We start from the raw sequence: 20,255 nt of genomic DNA on the forward strand, positions 1-20,255 counted from the left end.
TGTTCACACCGAACACTCCTTCAAACGTTGCAGGTAGGATATGTGGTGTTTCGTGTACCGCACCAGAAAATATGACATTAAATAGTTGTCTATCTTCAATGTCGGTCGGCGGTGTTGAACTTCAGTGTGGATTGATGAGACTGAGCTACATGGAACGTTTGCCAACCTCGTCCGGCTCAAGTAGCTGAGAAACGGATATCAGTACTGAATAGTTCACCGCAATTCCTGTTAGCCTTATTGATCTAAAATAACTTAATTCCGGCCCCAAAGTTTCGCTTGGTTCATACCAACTACAACTGGGATTTCAACGGCATCGGCATTGCACCAAGCCAGAAGTTGAAATCGCCCCTAGGCTGTGCTGATAGCAGACGCCAGATGGTGCCATTGAATTCTGTAAGGACAGTTATGAGCGTTCAAAGAGCGATGTAGCAACGACGTCAACAAACTGAAAATTCACAGTGAACTGCAAGATATTATGGACAACCGCAGCTTTCTTATAGAGACCCACCAAAAAATCCGATTTATCGCTTCTCAGTGATCGCTTTGTGGAAAGCAGCTGCCTCGAGTAATCCCTATACGGGCCGAAACGGCCCAGGGGCTAAAAATGTAGCTTTTGAAAAACACTACAGCTACCTGTGTAGAGCACCTTCGATTAGCTGACCGTCTATGAAAGGATTGAGAAAAAACGGATGAAGAACGTTTGTAATTAGATAAGCGAGGTGAATGAGTGGTGGATCAGCGACGGCGGCGGCAGAAAAGATATTCAAAGTTACACATGAATCATTAAGACATGAGCGGGTATTAGGAGATTAGGCTGCCTACCGGTCGCCTGCAGTAGAGGAAAATCACATTCATCGGTTAGAGGTGTTTCAGAGAGTATACACTTTGTATGGGAAGTTGGAATACTATAAAACACCGGGGACAACAGACGTGTTAACGAGTCTGAAAATACAGCCGGGGTCGATATGTACATGTGGGCAGACAGAAACATGCTGGCAATTCACAGTCAGTCAGTCGTCAAGTTGCCTAGGAGTCTGGTATTCTTCCATGTACACGCAAGCGATACACGCATGTGTATAGTGGATGTCCGTGATTGCTGAGGATTCCCAACTCGATTAAATGCCACGTAGATGACTGACCCTAGATAAGAGAGCAGCAGAAACATTCACAGAGATAACAGTAGGAGGTTCACAGATTGGAGTGGTGTGGCGGCATGCGGTAAAGCAAATGAAATTTAATTTTAGGTAAACACTGGGAAAAGCTCCACCAAGAATACTCATTTACGAAATTACTTGACGTTTGCTCGGTTTCCTACTTTTCCTACTCGCCGATCCGGCTCAGATACCATTCTAATTGATCGGTGGAGCACCTCGTAACCAGATCCGAAACAACGTCAAGTCTGAAACTCGATATAAGAAGCTGAACCATCACATGATAGTTGATTTCAGATGGTATGAGATAGGTAGTTTGAAACCTGAATGAGTGTGTAATTTCTCGTTACAGCGGAAGGAAGCTCCAACATCTCTGCCTCTAGTGTAAAGTGACACAAGAAATATGTTACATGCCAAACAAAGTACTTATGCCCACTCATCGAAAGATTTCTGAAGCAGCTGACTGGAAGACTATACATTTTCACGGCCTGACAAGATCATTGAGGTGCCCGTAAGAGTGACCGACAGTGATGCATACAGTTCCAAGTGTTGTATTGACTCGAAACACGCACGAACGAAAGCTGGCCACCGCTTAGGACGCCTTTAGATTCTTGTCGGTTTGTTGGCATGACTGAAAGTGTATTGACCATGTTCGTATGAGTTGCCCCTTAAACAATTAACACTGTCCTGTGTTAGATTAGCTAAAAACGAACATCGTTGGACAAGTTCGCCGGTGGAATCTGAGTTAGCGTGAATTCGTGAAACAACCTGTAATACAAATAACTCCAATCATTCACCTGTGACACCTTTTCGGTATATAATTGCTACGCGACCCAAATGGAGCAGATGAGATCAGATGAAAGCAGCTCAACTAGGTTACGGTAGAGGTAATGGAAAAGCCAATGCTGGCTTCAAACAGTGGATCCTAACTCGACTAGCGGAAAACCAAAAACGGGTACACGGTGAAAACGACTTACTTCTATCGGAAATGTTTGTATGGCAGGACCATTGATATCGTAGACAAATGTTCCAATTACGACCCCTTCATCAGTTTCCGATGATAGACCCTGGGCGCATAAGAAACGAGGTGCAAGGCTTATCGAATAAAAACTACGGTACATTGAATTCAGCAATCAGCAACAAGGAATGTGTACGAAAATAACCATTATCGAAAAACTCTGCGAGCAGTCGCAAACGTTAAAGACGATTGACGCATAAGAGGAAAAACGGGGATTCCATACAGAGTCCCGCCAGCTAAGCCAGTTGTGGACACCGTACGTGATTCTCACCAAAGTGTGTGATGTTCTTGGTTCGTGACTAGGGATTCACATGTCACGCGGACAGGAGAACGTCAAAAGACTCAGTGTTTGACTATCGATGTCCGAGTCTGGTGGGAACAGCGGATCAGCAATGCTGAAGTACGTCGAATGGTATTAGGAAGAAATAACCCATCCAAGACAGATGAACTGACCACAATGCATAGGTTGCGCTGGCTTGGTCATATGCTCCATATGCCAGCCGACCGAGTATTTCGGAGGGTTCTTTCAGCACAACGACATGAACGGTGAAAAACGAGCCAGGAAAGGTCAAACGATGACTGGGCAACGAACTACCAGCAAAATCAGCCGCGTTGGCCATTGCCGTCTCTCTGGATGGGGGACGCCGAGACGAGCCGAATCAATGCTTAGAGACATTGTCAGGCATGGCCCAGTTGCGCCCTCAATAACGCTTGTGAATCCAAGCCATTGCCTTCAATGCATAGATCCCTTCCCAACCCACCCCCACTTAACAGTCCACCTACAGCACCAATTTATCAGCAACCACCTCCAATGTGCAGCTACCTACCCCATCTCCCCAAATCGTCGGTGAATGAAACTGTGGCAGCTACAACCATTGTACGACATGTACGCAATTCTTACAGCTGATAATGATAAAACCGACCAGATTGCAAGTCCCACTTATCCATTGAACTCACGGTTGTAAACGTATCAACACTTAGCTTCGTTTCGCGATCGTTCCGAAGTACTAGTCAAAGGCCATCATTATCGGTGTATGAAAGGGGAAATTTCCCGTAAACGTGATAACATACGATCTACGACCCCTACCTTCCCGGAACACCGGCGGCTACAACCACTGTAAAACACGCACGGGTGGTGATGATGACCCAAGCTGGGGTGTTAGTGACAAACATTGAAGTTCAGGATATTGTGTACGGGGATAAGGTACCTTGATGACAAAATCCTTCGGCGCCGAATCCACCCTTTGGTTTGGTGAAAGAACACGAGGTAGGTGCTCCAGGGTGACGGACGTTATGACAATAGGTGCTGAGAGGCGAATTACCGCCTGTCCCGTACTTCCATGGAATGCCCAACAATCACCGGGATTGTTGCTTGGTTGCAAAATGGTTCTAGGAGTAAGGAAAAGAAACGTTTCAAATAGATATAGTAAAAGGAATTCACCGACCACACTAAATGTGTGACTTTTTTGTCCGAAAGCTGGTGTATAAATGAGTTTCACTCCTTCAAAAAGCCAAAAACAGATACGGTCTACTCTATCAAGCTTCTAGGAGGGGGCGCGTAAGGTTGGCCTACAAAAACAAGATCAAGGTTCAATAAATGTTCGATATTTAACTTGGTCAGCTATGTTATCAATTGCCACATCATTCCGTCGAAGATAGGGAGCCCCGAACTTTCGAGACAAAAGTCAGTCGGCGAAAAGGTGAGTCAACCTCTGTGATAAACGGAAATAGGAGGATAAACAGAAACAAATAGACGATAGTCACACTGTTACCTTGCTGAGTTGCTTAAACGAGCCAAAGGTATGCCGAATATGGTGAAGAGTGCTGCCCGTTCTGTGTAAGTCCGCGTACAGCGTGTGCCTACGATAGACCCACCAGCGGATTCCAAAGCGAAGTCGGCCATCCCCACTCGATCGGCGGCAAAACGCTCTAGGGCAGCGTCAATAAGCTTCTGAATGAATACTCGGGATTTTAATTCGTCGGTTTGTTCTGCGCTGGTGTCCACGCTCGGAGCGTACCCTGAGATCGCGGATTCTAGAAGTGGAGTACGATAAAACGGTGAGCACGTGACGCAACTAATGAAACCAAATTGAAATATTGTTTCACCGGAGATAACAGAGCAATGAATCAGGGAAACTTTGTGTTCAAGTGTTGAGGATCAAATTATTCATATCGATCGAAGTGCTTCTACCTGATTCAGCGAAGGTACGCAATTCCTGATCAGTAAAAGTGGCAGTAAGTCAGTTGCTCATGCTTATACTTTGAAAATCCGAACATTGAAACCGTAACTTTAAGAATGTGCCAAATGAATGAGAATAGACCTAGAGTGGGTAGGAAATTAAGACCTAACGAAACAGTGCCGAAATCCGAACGATCCGGCATCTTTTACGTCATCGGTAAACAATCCGAATCGAACGCATGGAATTGGTGGACCATCCACTAAACACCGCCGCCCCTGGACAGAAAACAATGAGGCAGTAAGGATTTTTGAAAAAAATATTCGGAAACAACCGATCGGTTTACGAACGTACCACGGATGGCTCGATCTACGGCTTCTCGTGTGGACTGTTTAACCAGTTCTGATAGTTTCAAATCCAGGGCTTCCTCAACCGACACATCATTCAGCCAATGCAGCAAAGCCTGAAAATACATGAAGCGACACGGAATTACGGATGTGAAGAACTACGCAGGCGATGACTCTGAATATATCACACTAGCAATCTCGAACAAAAACATGACTGAACCAGCCCTGGGAAAAAGATTTCGGGCCAATAGTACAACATAGGGCGTGTAGTTTTGGGTTAAACGCGGTATGGTAGGGTCCCACATCAACCGAACAATCCAACCACGTGTGTGAAAAAGAACTGTCGAAAATTCTATGCGTGCAGCATCGACCGAGTTCAAAGAAGAGCACTCTAGTTCAATTAATATAAAGCTCGTTATTGGAATAATGACCGAAGCTAGTCACAAGGAGTTCCCAAATGAGTTTCAAAATTCGAATGACCAGGTTTTCCCCTAAAGAGTTCGGGACCTTCTGGAAGACTGGCTCTAGAGGGGTTCTCCCAGTTTCGTTCCAAATAAGGAGTCTACTAAAAATGACAGAAATGTTTGAATCGAAAGTGATAAGTAATTCGTTAAAACATCGTAAGTGAAAGACATTCCTGAAGGTATCGTTAGTTCATCAATCACGCAACACGGTACGTCACAGAGTGTATGCACTGTGTGAACATCCACTGAGTCTCGAATGTAATCCGCGGGACATGGGATCGCCTGAGGCGTGCAAACATCGACTCATAATTGAGATTTGTACACCAGCCGCATTGTAGCAGTTTCAGATGGTCACAAAAACGTAGACATGGAAGTTTTAGTAAGAACTTAGCAAACAATCAGTAGTTTTTAGCTGGACAAGGCTTCGCTTCTGGCACACAATCTTCATCAGGCCAAATGAACAGGTCACCAAATTTGCCGGGTTATAAGACAGACGGATAACCAATTAGTAAGACCTCCTCAGATTGGCATACTAAATAAAACTTGAATGTCAATTAAGGGAGCCTGTCGGTGGCGTGGTTGCCTAAATCCTACGCCTTGTGGGTTGTGATCAGATAGGTGCAGTCCCCGAGTTTCCGTCGACCTTATGTCCGACTTGAAACCAGCTCGGTTCCAGGTCTGTCGAAAAACCATATTAAATGCAACTGAGTGTACATTTGCTAATTTCGTGCAATTTGGTTTCAAATAGAACATAAGGTTGACGGAAACTCGGGGGTTGCCCCTACCTGATGAGCCTCAAGAAAGGCGAAACCGGTCGTGGGCTGTCGACAACTTTTCAACAACCTTATGAGTAATGCATTACAAATATATACATGTATCGCGAATCTCGAATATCGTAGCGACTGAAACATGAGGCGGTCTGGTGTAGCACATTCAGTTGCCCGGAAACAAAACAAACAGGAGATTCAGCTGGGTTCCAGGTTAGTCTCTCAAAAAACCAAATTAGTTTGCAAATGGGTATATATTCGCTAATTTTTTTTCATGTTTGGTTCTTTAATTTTCCACTTCAAGGTGATTGAACTGGTGTATCACCTTGGGTACCACTGGTAGATGGTTTATGTGGGCTTGTAAATGCTACGACGATTTAGTTGTGGGGGGAAGGTGAGCAAGATTAAGTGCACTTCATTTCTAAGCTACTTCTGTTGATGAATCCTGTTTCTGATAACCGCACACCACCACGTGTCTGCAAAACCAATCCTCACATGCTGTGGGATAATTTCGCGATTGTGATGGCATATGCCAGGATACTACACCGGTATTTCTGAAACCTAAGCTTTCTGCGGCTGTTTGAAGGTCGGCGTCGGCGAAGGAAATACACGACACTTTCGGAACTAAACCTTCCTGTCTAAGCGGACAGTCGCACTGAAAGTGAACTAATTTTGTACCCATTTACGAGGCGATGCCAGTATCTCACAAGAACTGATGAGAAACCGCACTTGTGCCAAGCGATTACCTAATCACAGCAAGAAGGAGCAAAAATATCTGGCTTGGTACCAGTGAACAGCATACGATATGACCATCCACTCGTTCTTAATTTTCCCAGAGAGTCGTCAAGCGGCTCACAAACCGAAGCGGAAGCAGGCACAATATGGGTGGCTAAACGGTAAAAAGGACTCCCTACAGTCAACTGCCACAGAGGCGTCTATACGGAATATTACACAATCCCGCCCCAAGAAAGAGATGGGGGGATTTTCCATTTCAAAATTAGAATCACTTCTTGTTAAAAGTTGAAACACCCTGTTTCACTCACTCGTCTTGATTTGCCTCCTACAGTTCAAATATAGAATCAATGTAGCTGGACTAAGGCATAGAAGGTGAATTCAGACTAAAACAAATCTCCAATAAGAGCCATACCTCCTTGACAAGAACGGAAATTTGATCGGTGAAACGTTCGGAAAAAGCATTCACGGCAATTTCCGCTCGTTCGATGGCCGCTTGCTTACAGTCTTCTACTTGATGCAATTGTCGTTCACTACAGTCTCGTGTGGCTGCAAAGGGAAACAAAAACAAAGACAACTTGGCAAGGTAGAAAGAAAATCGAGGCGTTTGACAACGTTAAGGAAATTCGACATCACTTTGTTCTGTGTAGCGGTTTTCAAAGGCGTTTAATTCCTCTCTTACATTACTGAATAAGTACAAACCTGTATCAGAACTAGACATCTCCATTACCGAATAGCGCGCAACCACATACCTTCTTGTAGTTTCTTGAACAGTCCATCCAGCCCCTCATTAGCGCTCCGGACTTGTGCCACACGCTCCGATAGATTGCCTAATGTTAGGCGGATTTCGTCCATTTGGATAACGAGCGACGTATGGTTGACTACTTGTGCATGAATTCCCGAGTTTAGTTGTGAACGTAGTTCACCAAGCTGAAAAAAAAGAGTGAGTGTTGGTTACCTGATCTTGATAAATTATACAGGTAGAAATGAAAACAACACAAACACATTATGTTTTGCTTTACCCTGTGTTCCGTTTGAAGCAAGCGGTCGTTCAGTTCTTCACGCAGACGAGAAATTAACAGGGACAGTTGTGTGAAACTGGAGTTGTGTCGGTTCCACATTGAACTTGACTTCTCATCCAGTTCGATCCGAAGTAAATTCAACTCCTTGGAAACGGTTTGATTTGCGGCACTGATAACCGCATTGAAGAGTCGATCGTATTCGTTTAGAGTCACCTTTGATGGCTCCGAACTGTCCAAGCGGCCTGCAAGAGCCTGCAGTGCTTGTAGCTGGACATGCCAGGAATCCAATGCAGTGGTGTGCTCGTTAAAGTGTTGTTTCAAATTGTTAATATGTATACTGAGGTCATTGAACTGTGTCTCAGATCGTTGTTCCATCTCGGACACACGTTCTTCCGTATGACGTATAGTGCTATCGATGAATAAGAAGACAATTACTAACAGTGGCAAAACAATATTTTGACAGGTAGGATTATGCATGCGCGGTACCATTGAATGAAAGAATTAAAATAGTTCATCTAGGAGAAGAACCAAGGTGAGTCCAGGTGGGATATGAGATTCACCAAAAAGTACCAGCAATACCAAGAAAGAAAGGGCGGTCCTAAACGTAGCTCTGAAAGATTAAAGGGATGATGGGCTATAGTTACGGGCGTAAAAGAAAAGTTTAATCCGAAAATAATGGAGTTCGGTGAAAAATAACGTAGGCTCATAACAGACCGGTGAAAATAATCGAAATGACTACACGAATCGAGAAAAAATTAAGAACTACATCTTGTCATAACAAAAAGTTTGACGTCACCTCAGAAGCTCGTTGATCAGTAACAGGGGATAATCACTTACTGTGTGATCACTGTCTGCCCACAGCTACCATGCCACCAGAGCTGAGACACCGCCCAAGACTGGACGGAGATTTGGGTTCGAACCACGGACCTTCAGGACAGTAAGTTAGTGTCTTAGCCACTGAGCTAGCTCGGATCCATCAAGGGCTTGACATAGAAAAGCTGGTATGGTGGGGGCGAGATGGCCTAAGTGGTTAGAGCGCGAATTTACTGACCGGAAGGTCCGTGGTTCGAATCCGACCTCCGTCACTCGACTCCGCCTGCTAGGCTTGGGCAACCTGGCAGTATACTAGCCCTCGTGCTTCCTTCGGGTGGCATGGCAGCTAAGCACCGGAAAGGTGCTACAGCTGAACGCTATGGTGGACAATGGTTATGGTGCCATGCGTGCTCATCAGCCGCACAGATGGTATCTCATACTGGGTGAACTAAGTCTAAACTGTCTACACCTTGGTAGTTTACCATTTTTCCATTATCAGAATAGTCGTGTTGGGATGATCAGAGACGAAACTCCATATCTGAGTTGAGTACAGCACGGTAAACAACAGCTGCAGTAGGGTCAGAGTTCGCTTGTAGTGAACTATGACAGAATGGATTATTCTTTTGGAAACGGAGCCCAGCATTCTTCAGAATAAGTGTAAACTTGTGCGTTAAGTAGTTTCTAACTATCGCTTAAAAATAAACGGCCAAATAAACAGCCATTCACTACGAAAAGCTGACGCTTGAAAAGCTTTCCGAAGCAGCACGCTTATTAGATCCTTAAACGGGCTATCAAAGTTATTGTTCCATCATACTATAAAATCAGATACATAGCTTCTCTTGGTCGCTCATCGATTTCGTCGCAGCAGATGTTCCTCAAGAGGCGTTCTGATTAGACCTCACCTAGTTGAGGGCCACGTTTCGCCGAGTTACAAAGGTGCTGCTTACCTTACGCTTCCAGATTTGATTAGCCAACTATTGCTGGCATCAATACTCAAAGTCGGAATACAAATACTGACCACATTAAATGTATTCGGCTGACAACAGAAACGGCAGGATTTAGTGCTTTTGACGATGATGACCTGTACACACATTGTGAAATATCCTCAAGCTACCTGGGGTTCCATTTCGATGTGTGCTCTTCCAAATCGTTTCACACTGGGTGCTCACAAAACTCCCTCACCCTAAGAAAAGAGCACACAAGTGCGGGGATAAGGCAATGAAGAAGCCCTATTCTGCCCACTTAGAGGCTGAACAATCTTCATGGGTATTTATTATTGCAGTCAAACGTACACGCATCCAGGGGGAGATCAAAGCTCTCTTAGATCTGAAGCTAAACCGGCTCTGTTTACACAATCCGTAGTTACTATCTGAGCGCACTAGCCGAAAAAAAACAAGTTCAGGCTAAGATGGCGAACAAGAAAGTGGAAGTTAGTCAGAACATATGATATGCAGACAAACAATGAGCTTTTCAACTTACTTTGACAAACCATCCAATCGATCGTTCACAAAATCCCGGAATGCTTCCAGCTGAGCGAGCAACTTACTGTCGACGTATGACGGTAGATCAGTTGGTACGATGACCGGGGCTATAAGAACAAATTAGCCGTCGATTTTTACTATCAACTTTTACAAAAAGGAGTAGGAACAACACAGCTTCTACTGAAGCCAATCGAGCTACGAACATTCAGTCACATCGCTTATTATATGGGAGCAACTAAATACGGCCGAGTAATTCATATATCCACTCAGATTAAGGCAGTGGTTGGAGTAGACAATGTGGGGAAATTACCACCACGGTTACCTGATATGACAACAAGGTAGTGAGGCAAAAACAAGCAAGAACAGAAATCGCAGAGGAGTGCGACCTCTATGGAATAACACACGAGGTCGTTGGTTGTCTGTGTAGCAAAACAGGTAACGTTATTACCGCTCGAATGGTGACCAACATACCGCTCAAATCTATGTCATATCCATTCACTACATACATTTGCTAATCATCTTGGTCGCAAGGTAGTAGCGGTCAGCACGAGACAAAGTAGTCCAAGTCTTAGAGGGACACGCTTCTCTAACAACTACCTATGAACAGCGTGACATAATAAGCCCTTACAGTGTCGTGTGAACACTCTCAGCGAACTAAGAAGGGGCATAGGCCATTTTGCTACGATTCCGTCACCTCTTGTGATGGCTTCGAGTAAGAGGGAAATGGGGGCAAATCAGCAGTCCCCGCAAATCACCAGGGCGAACATACTTCTATAAATCTAAATCTTTGGAATGGTCAAGGCCAGTACCGCCGGAGTGAAGGAGCTTAGAGGATTAACTACGAAAGCAAAATATGCATCTCTCAATAGTAACAGACTGATCAGAGGTGACCCGTGTATAGTAAAGACGTCTTAGATGGCTTGCATGCAAGCATAAAAAAGGACAAATATGCCTACTCATGAGTAGATCCACATATAATCCATTATACTGCTGAAAATCTGTGAACCCCTTACTCGTGTGAATCTAAAAACAATCCAAAGTGGTCCAGGATTTAAACGTACTCCGTTCAGTCAATAATATGGAGTATAACGAGAGCCCTCAGTATGGCGCTAAACTTATGACCGTCTCAACTTGGATAACCTAGCAGTACCTCGCCCCTCGTGCTTCACTCAAGCTGTGCGGCAGCAATGCACCGAACGAGTATACAGCTGAACCATTATTGTTCTCCCAAAGCCATTGATTAACGGTGCATCTGTTTGCAGGGAGTAAACCAAACTCTGGTAACCTTATGTGTGCGACTGACCCACCGCACTTGTCAGATTTTGAAGCAGTCGATCATTCTTTTTGTGAAACATTAATTCGGAAGTTTCTCAGAAAGAACGGACCTCATCCCCTATGGGGAGTTGATGACACGACAGCTCGTGAGCAGCCGAACTACAGGCGGCTAGAAAAAAAACATGCTATTCACTATATGTGCATGTATTTTATAACATACTGTGTCCTATTTCACTGTGTACGATATATTTTCATGCTATATTGTACCTTCATGTCTTGTATTGATGAATCGGTATATAAATAGATGGATGATAAGGAAGTTGTGGTATGCTAGATATACGACATTCCGGCTCAGTCTCAAAGAATGCAAACTGAGGAATGACTAAGACGCATGTGAAAAACCCAGATTTGAAGAATGAACTTACAGGGTACAACGGATGTAGAAGGCCACAACCAACTTTTAAACTTCTGCCACAATGAAGAGCTTTCCGAAGTGGTAGCATTTGACGGAAAGTCGGGAGTTAGGAAGTATAGATTGTACAGACAGCGGAATCTCCAAAGGGCGAGCTGCCAAGCTGTTGCATCGCTGGGGCGAGATTCGAGTAGGGCCTTTTTACAGTCGGTATCCGAAAGAAAAGAAGGCCACACTGGAGGTGGTTCGTCGTCATTGACAGCTACGAATGCAAATGAATTTTTTTAATCTTTAAGTGATATAAATACACTCGATCAGAAGGACAGTAACAGCAGATTTGTCTACAGCGATTTGGCTGTATCTACACATGGCTAGGTGACCGTAACAGCTAATGGAGTGGTAGTTCAACCTACTTCGTTCATTTGTTTTGATACATTGAAACGGGCGGCCTCCTGCGGACATCGGCTATAATCCATTTTATTCTTCTCTAAGCCAGAGGAGTCCTGGGAATTTATCGATTTGCACACAGATCGGGGTTATAACTTTAACTATTCAGAAACCCTAAATGTATACAAATGCGTCAATAGGATTCTGTGTGATGGCGGTCAGGTCTTCTAATGAATCAGAAAAACGTTTTCCAGTACAGTCGACGACTGCGAACTCGGTTTTATTCAAGGGACGATCGGGTAGACAGACAGCACAATAGACAGAGCTATCGGACAAAGAGAGCTGTATGATAGCGTAGCTGTGACTACCCATCCTAAACTAGTGACCATGTCGAACGAAATCGTGCGGCAGAATGACGTAGAAGCTGTGCCAGTGAAATCGTTAGTTTTGTCTTGAAGTTGGTCGGTAAGTAAAACGGGGCGGTGCAATCATCATGGGCTTTGAATCCACTGTCCCAGGAACAAGAAAAAGTCTCTTGTATGATAAATTCCGAACAATTTGGATAATGGCATGGGATGGCTAGGAGGACTTACCAACTGGTGCGAATAAGAAAGCCAAAAGTAAGAGGAGCGGGATTAGGAAACAAAGACAGCCCACCAGACGAACACAGATCGTCCCAGCTCTGGTAAACCAGACGTAGCTTGCCCGGAACGATCGAGAGAAGAAGTCAGATTCCTCGACCGATGAGCTGAACACAAAGATAGAAACAAAAAAACCTTCATTGGACAGTCGACAACGATAAAACAAAAGAACGTTTGTAGGCATTAGTAGGTTAACACTGTCAACAGAAAGAGTACACATCGTTATGCCAAATCTCAATTTAAAAGAATCAGACCCAATAAATACATGTGCAGTGAATTAATCATAACCGAACAACAGTTGAGACGCTTACATTTGAAGAGTGACGTGGTTGTCGAATTGAGTTAGCCGTGGATGAACGGTCAGTTTATCACGAGAACGGTGGGGCAAAGGACTGGAATAACGGAACCAAAAGGTCCAAACGGCGGATGACAAATTACGGACGCAAGAACTGAAAGCATCGTAGGCGATGAAGATGCCAGCCAATACAAAAGCTATACTCGAGAAAATCACTCCTTTCAGCTTCTCTGCTCCTTGCATCAACGGTCGGAAGAACCAGGTTGTTGATGATGAATCTATATGGTGCAGTCGATGGCTTCGTGTGACGCTTGGTTTGTGTACGTATTTCCCACGAGCAACGGAGCGACCAGTTGTGATTGTATCTGACTCTTCAGTATCACTGGGTACAAAATGGTTCGAAGTACTCACCGGGGCAGATGACTCAAGGCCTGCAAAGGGGGTTGGTCGAAAGAAAGTAACACGCACGGCTAGAATCACATGCGCACTAAGATCAAAAAGTTGCAACCACCGTAATAGATTTAAAAATGTTCACATCTGGCAAGTAACATACTGCAAATCGAACCAACTGGAGCGGACGGATAACATAAAACCAGGCCAGAACTAATCGTGAGCTGCGCTTTTCCTCAAATCCCTACTAAGGGCTGAACAAACAATGCAAAAAGAATCAGAAAAGTTGACTTTACCATATATCACTTTAACACACAAGAACCGACACCTTTTGATGCATGACTCACCAAAAATGTGTCGAGCAAGCCATTTCTGGGCTTTGTTTCCAGCGGAAGACGTTCCACTGGAGCAAACAAACCTACAAAAGAAATAACAGGAACAGTTCAGCATCAAGTAAGATATGAAATAAAAAGCCACCACGTGGACGTAGATCAATAAATAATAGGCCGGAGTGCTATACAGTATATCATATCACTCAATAGGTGAGTCACTCATGCACCACATTCATAGTAAAGCACGCATTGTGTACTTGCGACCGAACGGACATAAACTGTGAGGAAAACAGGCATAGTGTTTTAGTGGAACTACACTGACGCACAATAGACATACATATTTTCCGTGAAGTTCCTCTAGGCTAAACTGCGGATGCGGAAATATACTGTAAAGAAGTTCGTTTCATTTTGAGAGCATCTGTACCCCAATATTGCACTGACTTTGCTTCACAATCGTTTATTTTCAGCTGTTCAAGGCACTACGAACTGCATTCACTTGCCTGACCACGACCAACAGAGCTGTGACGCTTAATTACGTGCAAAGTTGGCTTTTTTATTTTGACTACCCCTTTCCGATGAGATATCAATAAAAATCTGACAATTTTCACTTACTAGGTCGTTGAATCCCACACCAAGTCCACCCAATATGGACGAAGCAACAAGAACAGAAGACAGCTTGGATTAAACACTGTTAACTGCAACCAGTCCTTCTCGATGGCTTTAAAACAACTGTAAACGAGGACAAACTTCATAGTCTCCAACAAAATTCACGAAAACGGCTCGAAAGGCCGACTCACTCCTGAACAATACTCAAATTCATGAACAGAACCAGCATACTGAAAATACAGTTATCTGGCGGGACTTTGTTTATCAAACGTTTACAAAACAAATACCACAACAGGTGCTGTTAGTAATGTCTTTCTTGCAATGATGCGTCTCAGTTGGCCACACTAGGATGTGTACAAGCTAGCTGACCCAGCGCAGTAAGCTCCACTTTTCTCGATATATCTGTGTGACTAGTTATTTCGTTTTTCTTTCGGTCCACAAAGAGGATGCATCTCATAAACAAGCGAAGAACAATGACGGGAATCCTGAGCAAGGTTGACCAATTTTACCGACCCCAACACTTTGTCTGTGAGAGAGCAACCAGATACAGGAAGTGGAAGTTCGTTCCAGACAGGTTTCCTACATACCTGCTCAGATGGCCGTCCGCTGGGGATTTTCCACAGAAAAAACTAAACTCGTTTACTCGAAAAAAAAACGAAATAAATGCAAAGCAATCAAATAATTCATCAATTCTGAGACCGAGAAGCCCGAGCAAGGCATAAATAAGCTGTTTCAAAACACGTTCGTTCTGGCTGCCCAAGTTTCGATCACTGACGGCCCACTGGGACAGCGGTGCACTAAAGACAATGACCTAACTCACTTATTGACGCCCAACCGTCATAATTTTACAAAAAGTTATGCAACCAGCACCAAGGTTCATGTCTCCGAGCTGAGCTGTACTATAACAGTGCAGACTCGACAGGCACTAACTACATGAATGCTTGCAACTGGCCCACACGAATCGCTAAGCGATATCATCCTTTATCACCACGCCGAGAAAACCTTACCTCTGAAATAACGACAAACAAGTTTTGGCTCGTTGGCAATGAGACGTTTTGTCCCATTCAAAACGCCATGCGGTCTGAACCCGTCGCTTTTTTTACCTGACCATTGCACACGATCTACGGACCAAACAATGATATAGAGAGGGGTTAACCTCCCTTCAGACTGCCTGAGTAGTCCAAGATGAATTTTCAACCCGAGAGTAAATCACCTACTAGCAGGTTCTTGACGTATGCTTTTGCAATTAGGGCGCCAGTCACACAATCGGACTTATTTCTCGGAAACAAGCTGAACTTTAAAAATGTGGTGGATACAGAGTACGTTCGTCCAACAGTTCTGCCAATTTGAAAAGCAAAAGTAATTGGATGACTACGTTACCAAAGGGAAGAACACCATGTTGACATCCGATACACAACCCACATGGTACACAAGCTACCATAGACAGATTGTCCCACCTATTGGCTAAGAATGATCGCTCAGTAGTGGGATCATTTGATGAAACGTGTGGAGGTTGTGCACCCCACATTCTGCCATTCGAATCAGGAATGTCTCCTCTCTCGAACGAGCTTTTGTCTCCGCCTTCTCCTGGTCGCATATGGTCAGCATCTGGTGCTACATAGGTGTAGACATACGTGGAACTAGCAGAAGCCAACTGATTCGAACGATCCGTGTGAGGATTCGACTCAATGCGATTTTGAGATGTAGTGGTTTTCGTTGCCGTAATCGAGGGTCTCACACCGGCGCGAGTGGATCTTCGAGAAACCAACTGCTGCTGTTCGTGTTTATGTCGAGATCTTCCAGTGGGAGTTTCTGTATCAGTCCCATCGACGATGTGAGTGACGTCAGCAGTATTGTTTGTATTGCGCTGACGAGCAACCAAGTTCATACGCTGCATAGGAATGAACGAAAAACATGAAAATGCGCGTCTAACATTAAGACAATAATAATAAGCATGGGACCCAAAGTTAATTCTTACAGAGAGAATGTGCTACGAGAACACGTGATGAGTTCCACAATCAACAAGAAACTATTCAAAATTCACGCGTGGATTAAACCTACTCGGTTCCCAGGAGTAGAAGCGATACACTCAGAATGAACGCACCATTCACCTTGCACGCGTATGCAGCGGACACGCGACATACGGGTGCTGGATCGAGATGAGGCAACTGAAGCCCTGTGAATAACAAAGGAAGCGTATGAGATAGATAATATAGTGATATTGGTCACACAAAAGATCTAGTCAATTCTGTCCACAGCACGAGAACTTTAGGGAGCTTCGTGCCAAGTTTCCAAAGTAGTTTCAAATGTCCAACATAGAGCTACACAAACCGAATCGTCCTAGTGAGTCAGGATAACCCAGATGAATTTGTCACCTTCATCATGTAGCAATCAGGAAATTGGAAAATATCGCTTCTATCGGACCTGTTATATAGTCAATATGTATTGCTAACGGGATCTGTTCCAAGAAAACCAAAGTAAATGTAATTGGACTATCATGAGACAATATAAGATGCTAGTCAATAGAAAATCAATCCGCCCGTTGGATTCTAATTCACAAATTTATATTTCCTAAGTACCGCCTCCACTGGGACAAATAATGAAACATGATTTATGCACATCTAGTAGCCAATCATCGATCCAGATCAGTGCCAGATATTTTTGTAGCGGACCAATCCTTTTTCAGACAGCCGATGAGGGCAACAGAAGATATTGGTGAGATTACTTAAGCCTTCCAAAATCTGTGGTGACACCAGGTATTGGTGCAAGCAACACAGTCATGATGGTGCTGTCTATTTTGGTGAAACACGGATGATCGCGGGTGTCGGCACAACAACTTTGATTTAGCACTCCGATTCTCCAGCCTACTAATAAAATTTCAACAGCTGAAAGAGCCCGATATCCTACTACGAAATAAGAATGAAAGTCGGTTATACTAACAAACCAAGTATTCTGTACAGATCACATTTATCTTGTTCTACTAGAACGACAAATACACGCACTTTCAAGTTGATAGACTAAACTGAATAGCAGCTGAATCTCTCATTCACGATGTTCCTCAACTGAGTGTTCTACACCTCATGTTTCAGTTGGTGCTACATTCAAGATCTCAAAGTAGATTTTCTTGATGAAACATGCTATTCTTTACATAGTTATTAGTGTTCACATCTGCTCAGCTTCTATGACTGAATGAAAAAGTCGAAGGCAAGGCCTCTGACCAGAAAGCTCGCAGTTTAAGACCGCTCCGTACACTCCAACTACAGGAGTTGATGCATGGGCGACTAGTACGAACGGCACAATAACTATGTATTGGGGATAGGGTTGGTTGTTTAGTGCTGGCTTTTGGCAAAACTGTTGTAGTCAGAAGTTCTAATGCCAGTAATTGAGCTGGAACTGAATTGGATAATCATGAACGAACAGTAGAATACCAGAGCTACGGAACTGGACAACAGGGACAGAAACTGTAAAGCAGGATGCCACAGCTGCCTGTCACATCTTTTACATAAAACATCGTTCAGCTGTAACACCTTTTTAGTCCGGTTTCTCACTGGCAGCCTTTAACCATTAATCGCCCAGAAAAAGTAAACCGAAGTAGCTCTTTACTAAGGGCCAAAGATCTGGTTCACGTTGCAGACTTTAATGTTCGCATTCCCAGTCAAATTAGACGACAGGCAACTCTTGCTGAAACCTTGCTTGTATTCTCTGTAGATGTATTTTGTGTCGCGGAAGCACACACAGAACCCCACTTCGGTCGTATACCTCAAACCGCCTAGAACAAGCTCGGATGTCCCACATATCACTCTTCCACTGCCGGTCCTGATGTACTAGCTCGTGGTATCTATGGTGTGGAATTAGCATTCACCCACCAGGCTGACAGCGGTTTGCTGGAATGCAAAAACATCGTTCACTTGTAGCACTGCCTAACTGCCATGCCACCAGAGGGACCCACGAGGGCCGGGATACTGCCAGGTTGCCCAAGCCCGGAAAGCGGAAGCAGAGGTCGGTTCGAACCATTGGCCCTGAGGTCAGTAAATTCGCGTTCTAAGCATCTTTTAGACAATTTGATAACGTGCGTGTTGAAAATGTTATTAGAAGTATTCGTCACGGTACTTAAATCACCAAACAAATGTTTGAACTAGGCTACGTAAACCAAGATAACTGCAGTGAAACATTAAGTCGTAGATGGCGTACACTATTGGGAATGGCAGGAGTTGACTTACCTACTACTAAGCTCATCATCTTCTAACTCTTCCTCGCGATTGCCTCCTAGGCCCGGAATGACCGCTGACAACCTTTCATCGGTCAGAACGGAATCCATTTCAAAATCTGAGTCATTCAAAGTACGGGAACCCAAAGTGGCGATGTGTTGTCCAGCTGGATATGCATAAAAGATAATGAGAGTCACAGAATTAAAAGTAGTCTAGTTCACACAAGGAACAACCATTGTCAGTGTTCATCTGACAGCAGGAAATCGAACTTGGCAGCCACGGTCGATAAAACACGATCGATCAACCAGGGAGCGAGTAGAATGCGGGTCTAAAGGGTTAAACCATGTGAGAGTATCACCACGTGGCGGCCGTATTTTGTGTCTACACTACTTACCTTGGACACCTTTTCACTCGGCGCGAATTCGGAAAGTTATGAAGCTAACTCATCAACACAAACGAATCACCGCGTCTCTACAGCTGTTGGAATGATGCGTCAGACTAAAGCCGTTATACTACGTGGTAAGAAAAAACGCCACAAAGATGGTTCACGCTAGTCGCGAGTTTTCAACACCAGGCATCAAACATGTGCCAACAAACCAAGATGTGCGCTGCGGGCGGTTAACAATTAGCAGGACTTGTAGGTTATCTCAAAGCTAACTGTGGAGCAAACGCATCACAAAGAAAACCGATAAATTTATAACTGGCATTATGGGTATCATGTTACAACGTCCTAATATATCAACAGATAAAAAGTTGGCAAAAACTACGGGTCATGATGACTTATATCTCCGTAACATTCCAGGTTATGGATAACAAATGTGATTCTCACAGAAGAACCTGAAGAGTTGGCATTCCGATGAGTGCACCTTAAGCACACCTGAATAGGCTGTGATCGTTTGACTGACCGAAGCAATGCTAAATCCGGAATTAGATCGAAACTGCGAATAACTAGCTCTATCTTCAAGCATAAGTGGATCAGGAAACCCAGAACGACAAGGAAACACTTGCAATTCTCAATAGGTGTATGGTATTGAGAGATCGGTGGCTCAGTTCGGGTTCTCAGCTAAACATCCACGCACTGAAATGCATAGATACCACCTGTTATACTTGTGTTAACCGAAAATAAGAATGAGGGAATGATATTTATGCTCTGGAGGCGACGACCTTATCAGTTCTTAGGTTAAATGGTTCGTTTGTTAGGATTAGAAGAGAGTGAGAGAGCTGCATAATCAAGGCGGTAGCTTTGATCCAGATCACCATTGGCTGTGTGGCATAGTCAGGGCAACTGACTAGGGATACCACCATTGATTTGTCCTGCGACGGCGTCCCCATTTGAGGAGACGGCAGTTACCAACGCGGCTGAGTAAGGCCTAGTAAAGTCTTTTATGCCCCGTCGTCTGCATTCGACACAAAGCTGGACGAAGAAGAATTTAGCGAGCCAACAGTCCAGTTCACTGCATAGCCAGTGCAACCAGTGAAATTTGTCCAGTCGATCTGTCGAAGGTCATCATTATCATCAGTCAGCTGCAATAAGCGCGTACTCGTCGTACAGTGGCATAGCCAGACCAGTGAAATTTGTCCAGTCGATCTGTCGAAGGTCATCATTATCATCAGTCAGCTGCAATAAGCGCGTACTCGTCGTACGTACATTGTAGCTGCCGCAGTTTCGTTCACCGATGTTTTTTTTGGGGGGGGGGATAGGTACAGTGGGCTGTCCAGTGGGGTGAGGTTGGAAAA

The 20,255-nt window shown here is 44.3% G+C and overlaps 1 protein-coding gene across 1 annotated transcript in view; it reads right to left on the minus strand.

The window, feature by feature from the left end:
• Nucleotides 1–691: 691 nt before the first annotated feature.
• T265_13485 (hypothetical protein) overlaps nt 692–20,255 on the minus strand; it is a gene marked incomplete at both ends in the record, with an annotated part of 42,960 nt that continues 23,396 nt past the window's right edge. Inside the window, 16 exons of the mRNA XM_009169100.1 lie at nt 692–1,140; nt 2,129–2,218; nt 3,378–3,558; nt 3,942–4,203; nt 4,701–4,809; nt 7,072–7,205; nt 7,409–7,586; nt 7,679–8,087; nt 9,971–10,079; nt 11,673–11,921; nt 12,640–12,794; nt 12,999–13,413; nt 13,720–13,790; nt 15,768–16,201; nt 16,372–16,486; nt 18,531–18,684. Of these exons, the coding sequence (XP_009167364.1) occupies nt 1,027–1,140; nt 2,129–2,218; nt 3,378–3,558; nt 3,942–4,203; nt 4,701–4,809; nt 7,072–7,205; nt 7,409–7,586; nt 7,679–8,087; nt 9,971–10,079; nt 11,673–11,921; nt 12,640–12,794; nt 12,999–13,413; nt 13,720–13,790; nt 15,768–16,201; nt 16,372–16,486; nt 18,531–18,684 (3,179 nt within the window). The remainder of the gene's footprint in view (nt 1,141–2,128; nt 2,219–3,377; nt 3,559–3,941; nt 4,204–4,700; nt 4,810–7,071; nt 7,206–7,408; nt 7,587–7,678; nt 8,088–9,970; nt 10,080–11,672; nt 11,922–12,639; nt 12,795–12,998; nt 13,414–13,719; nt 13,791–15,767; nt 16,202–16,371; nt 16,487–18,530; nt 18,685–20,255) is intronic.

The sequence above is a fragment of the Opisthorchis viverrini genome, assembly GCF_000715545.1.
Source record: "Opisthorchis viverrini unplaced genomic scaffold opera_v5_71, whole genome shotgun sequence".
NCBI classification, from domain to species: domain Eukaryota; kingdom Metazoa; phylum Platyhelminthes; class Trematoda; order Opisthorchiida; family Opisthorchiidae; genus Opisthorchis; species Opisthorchis viverrini.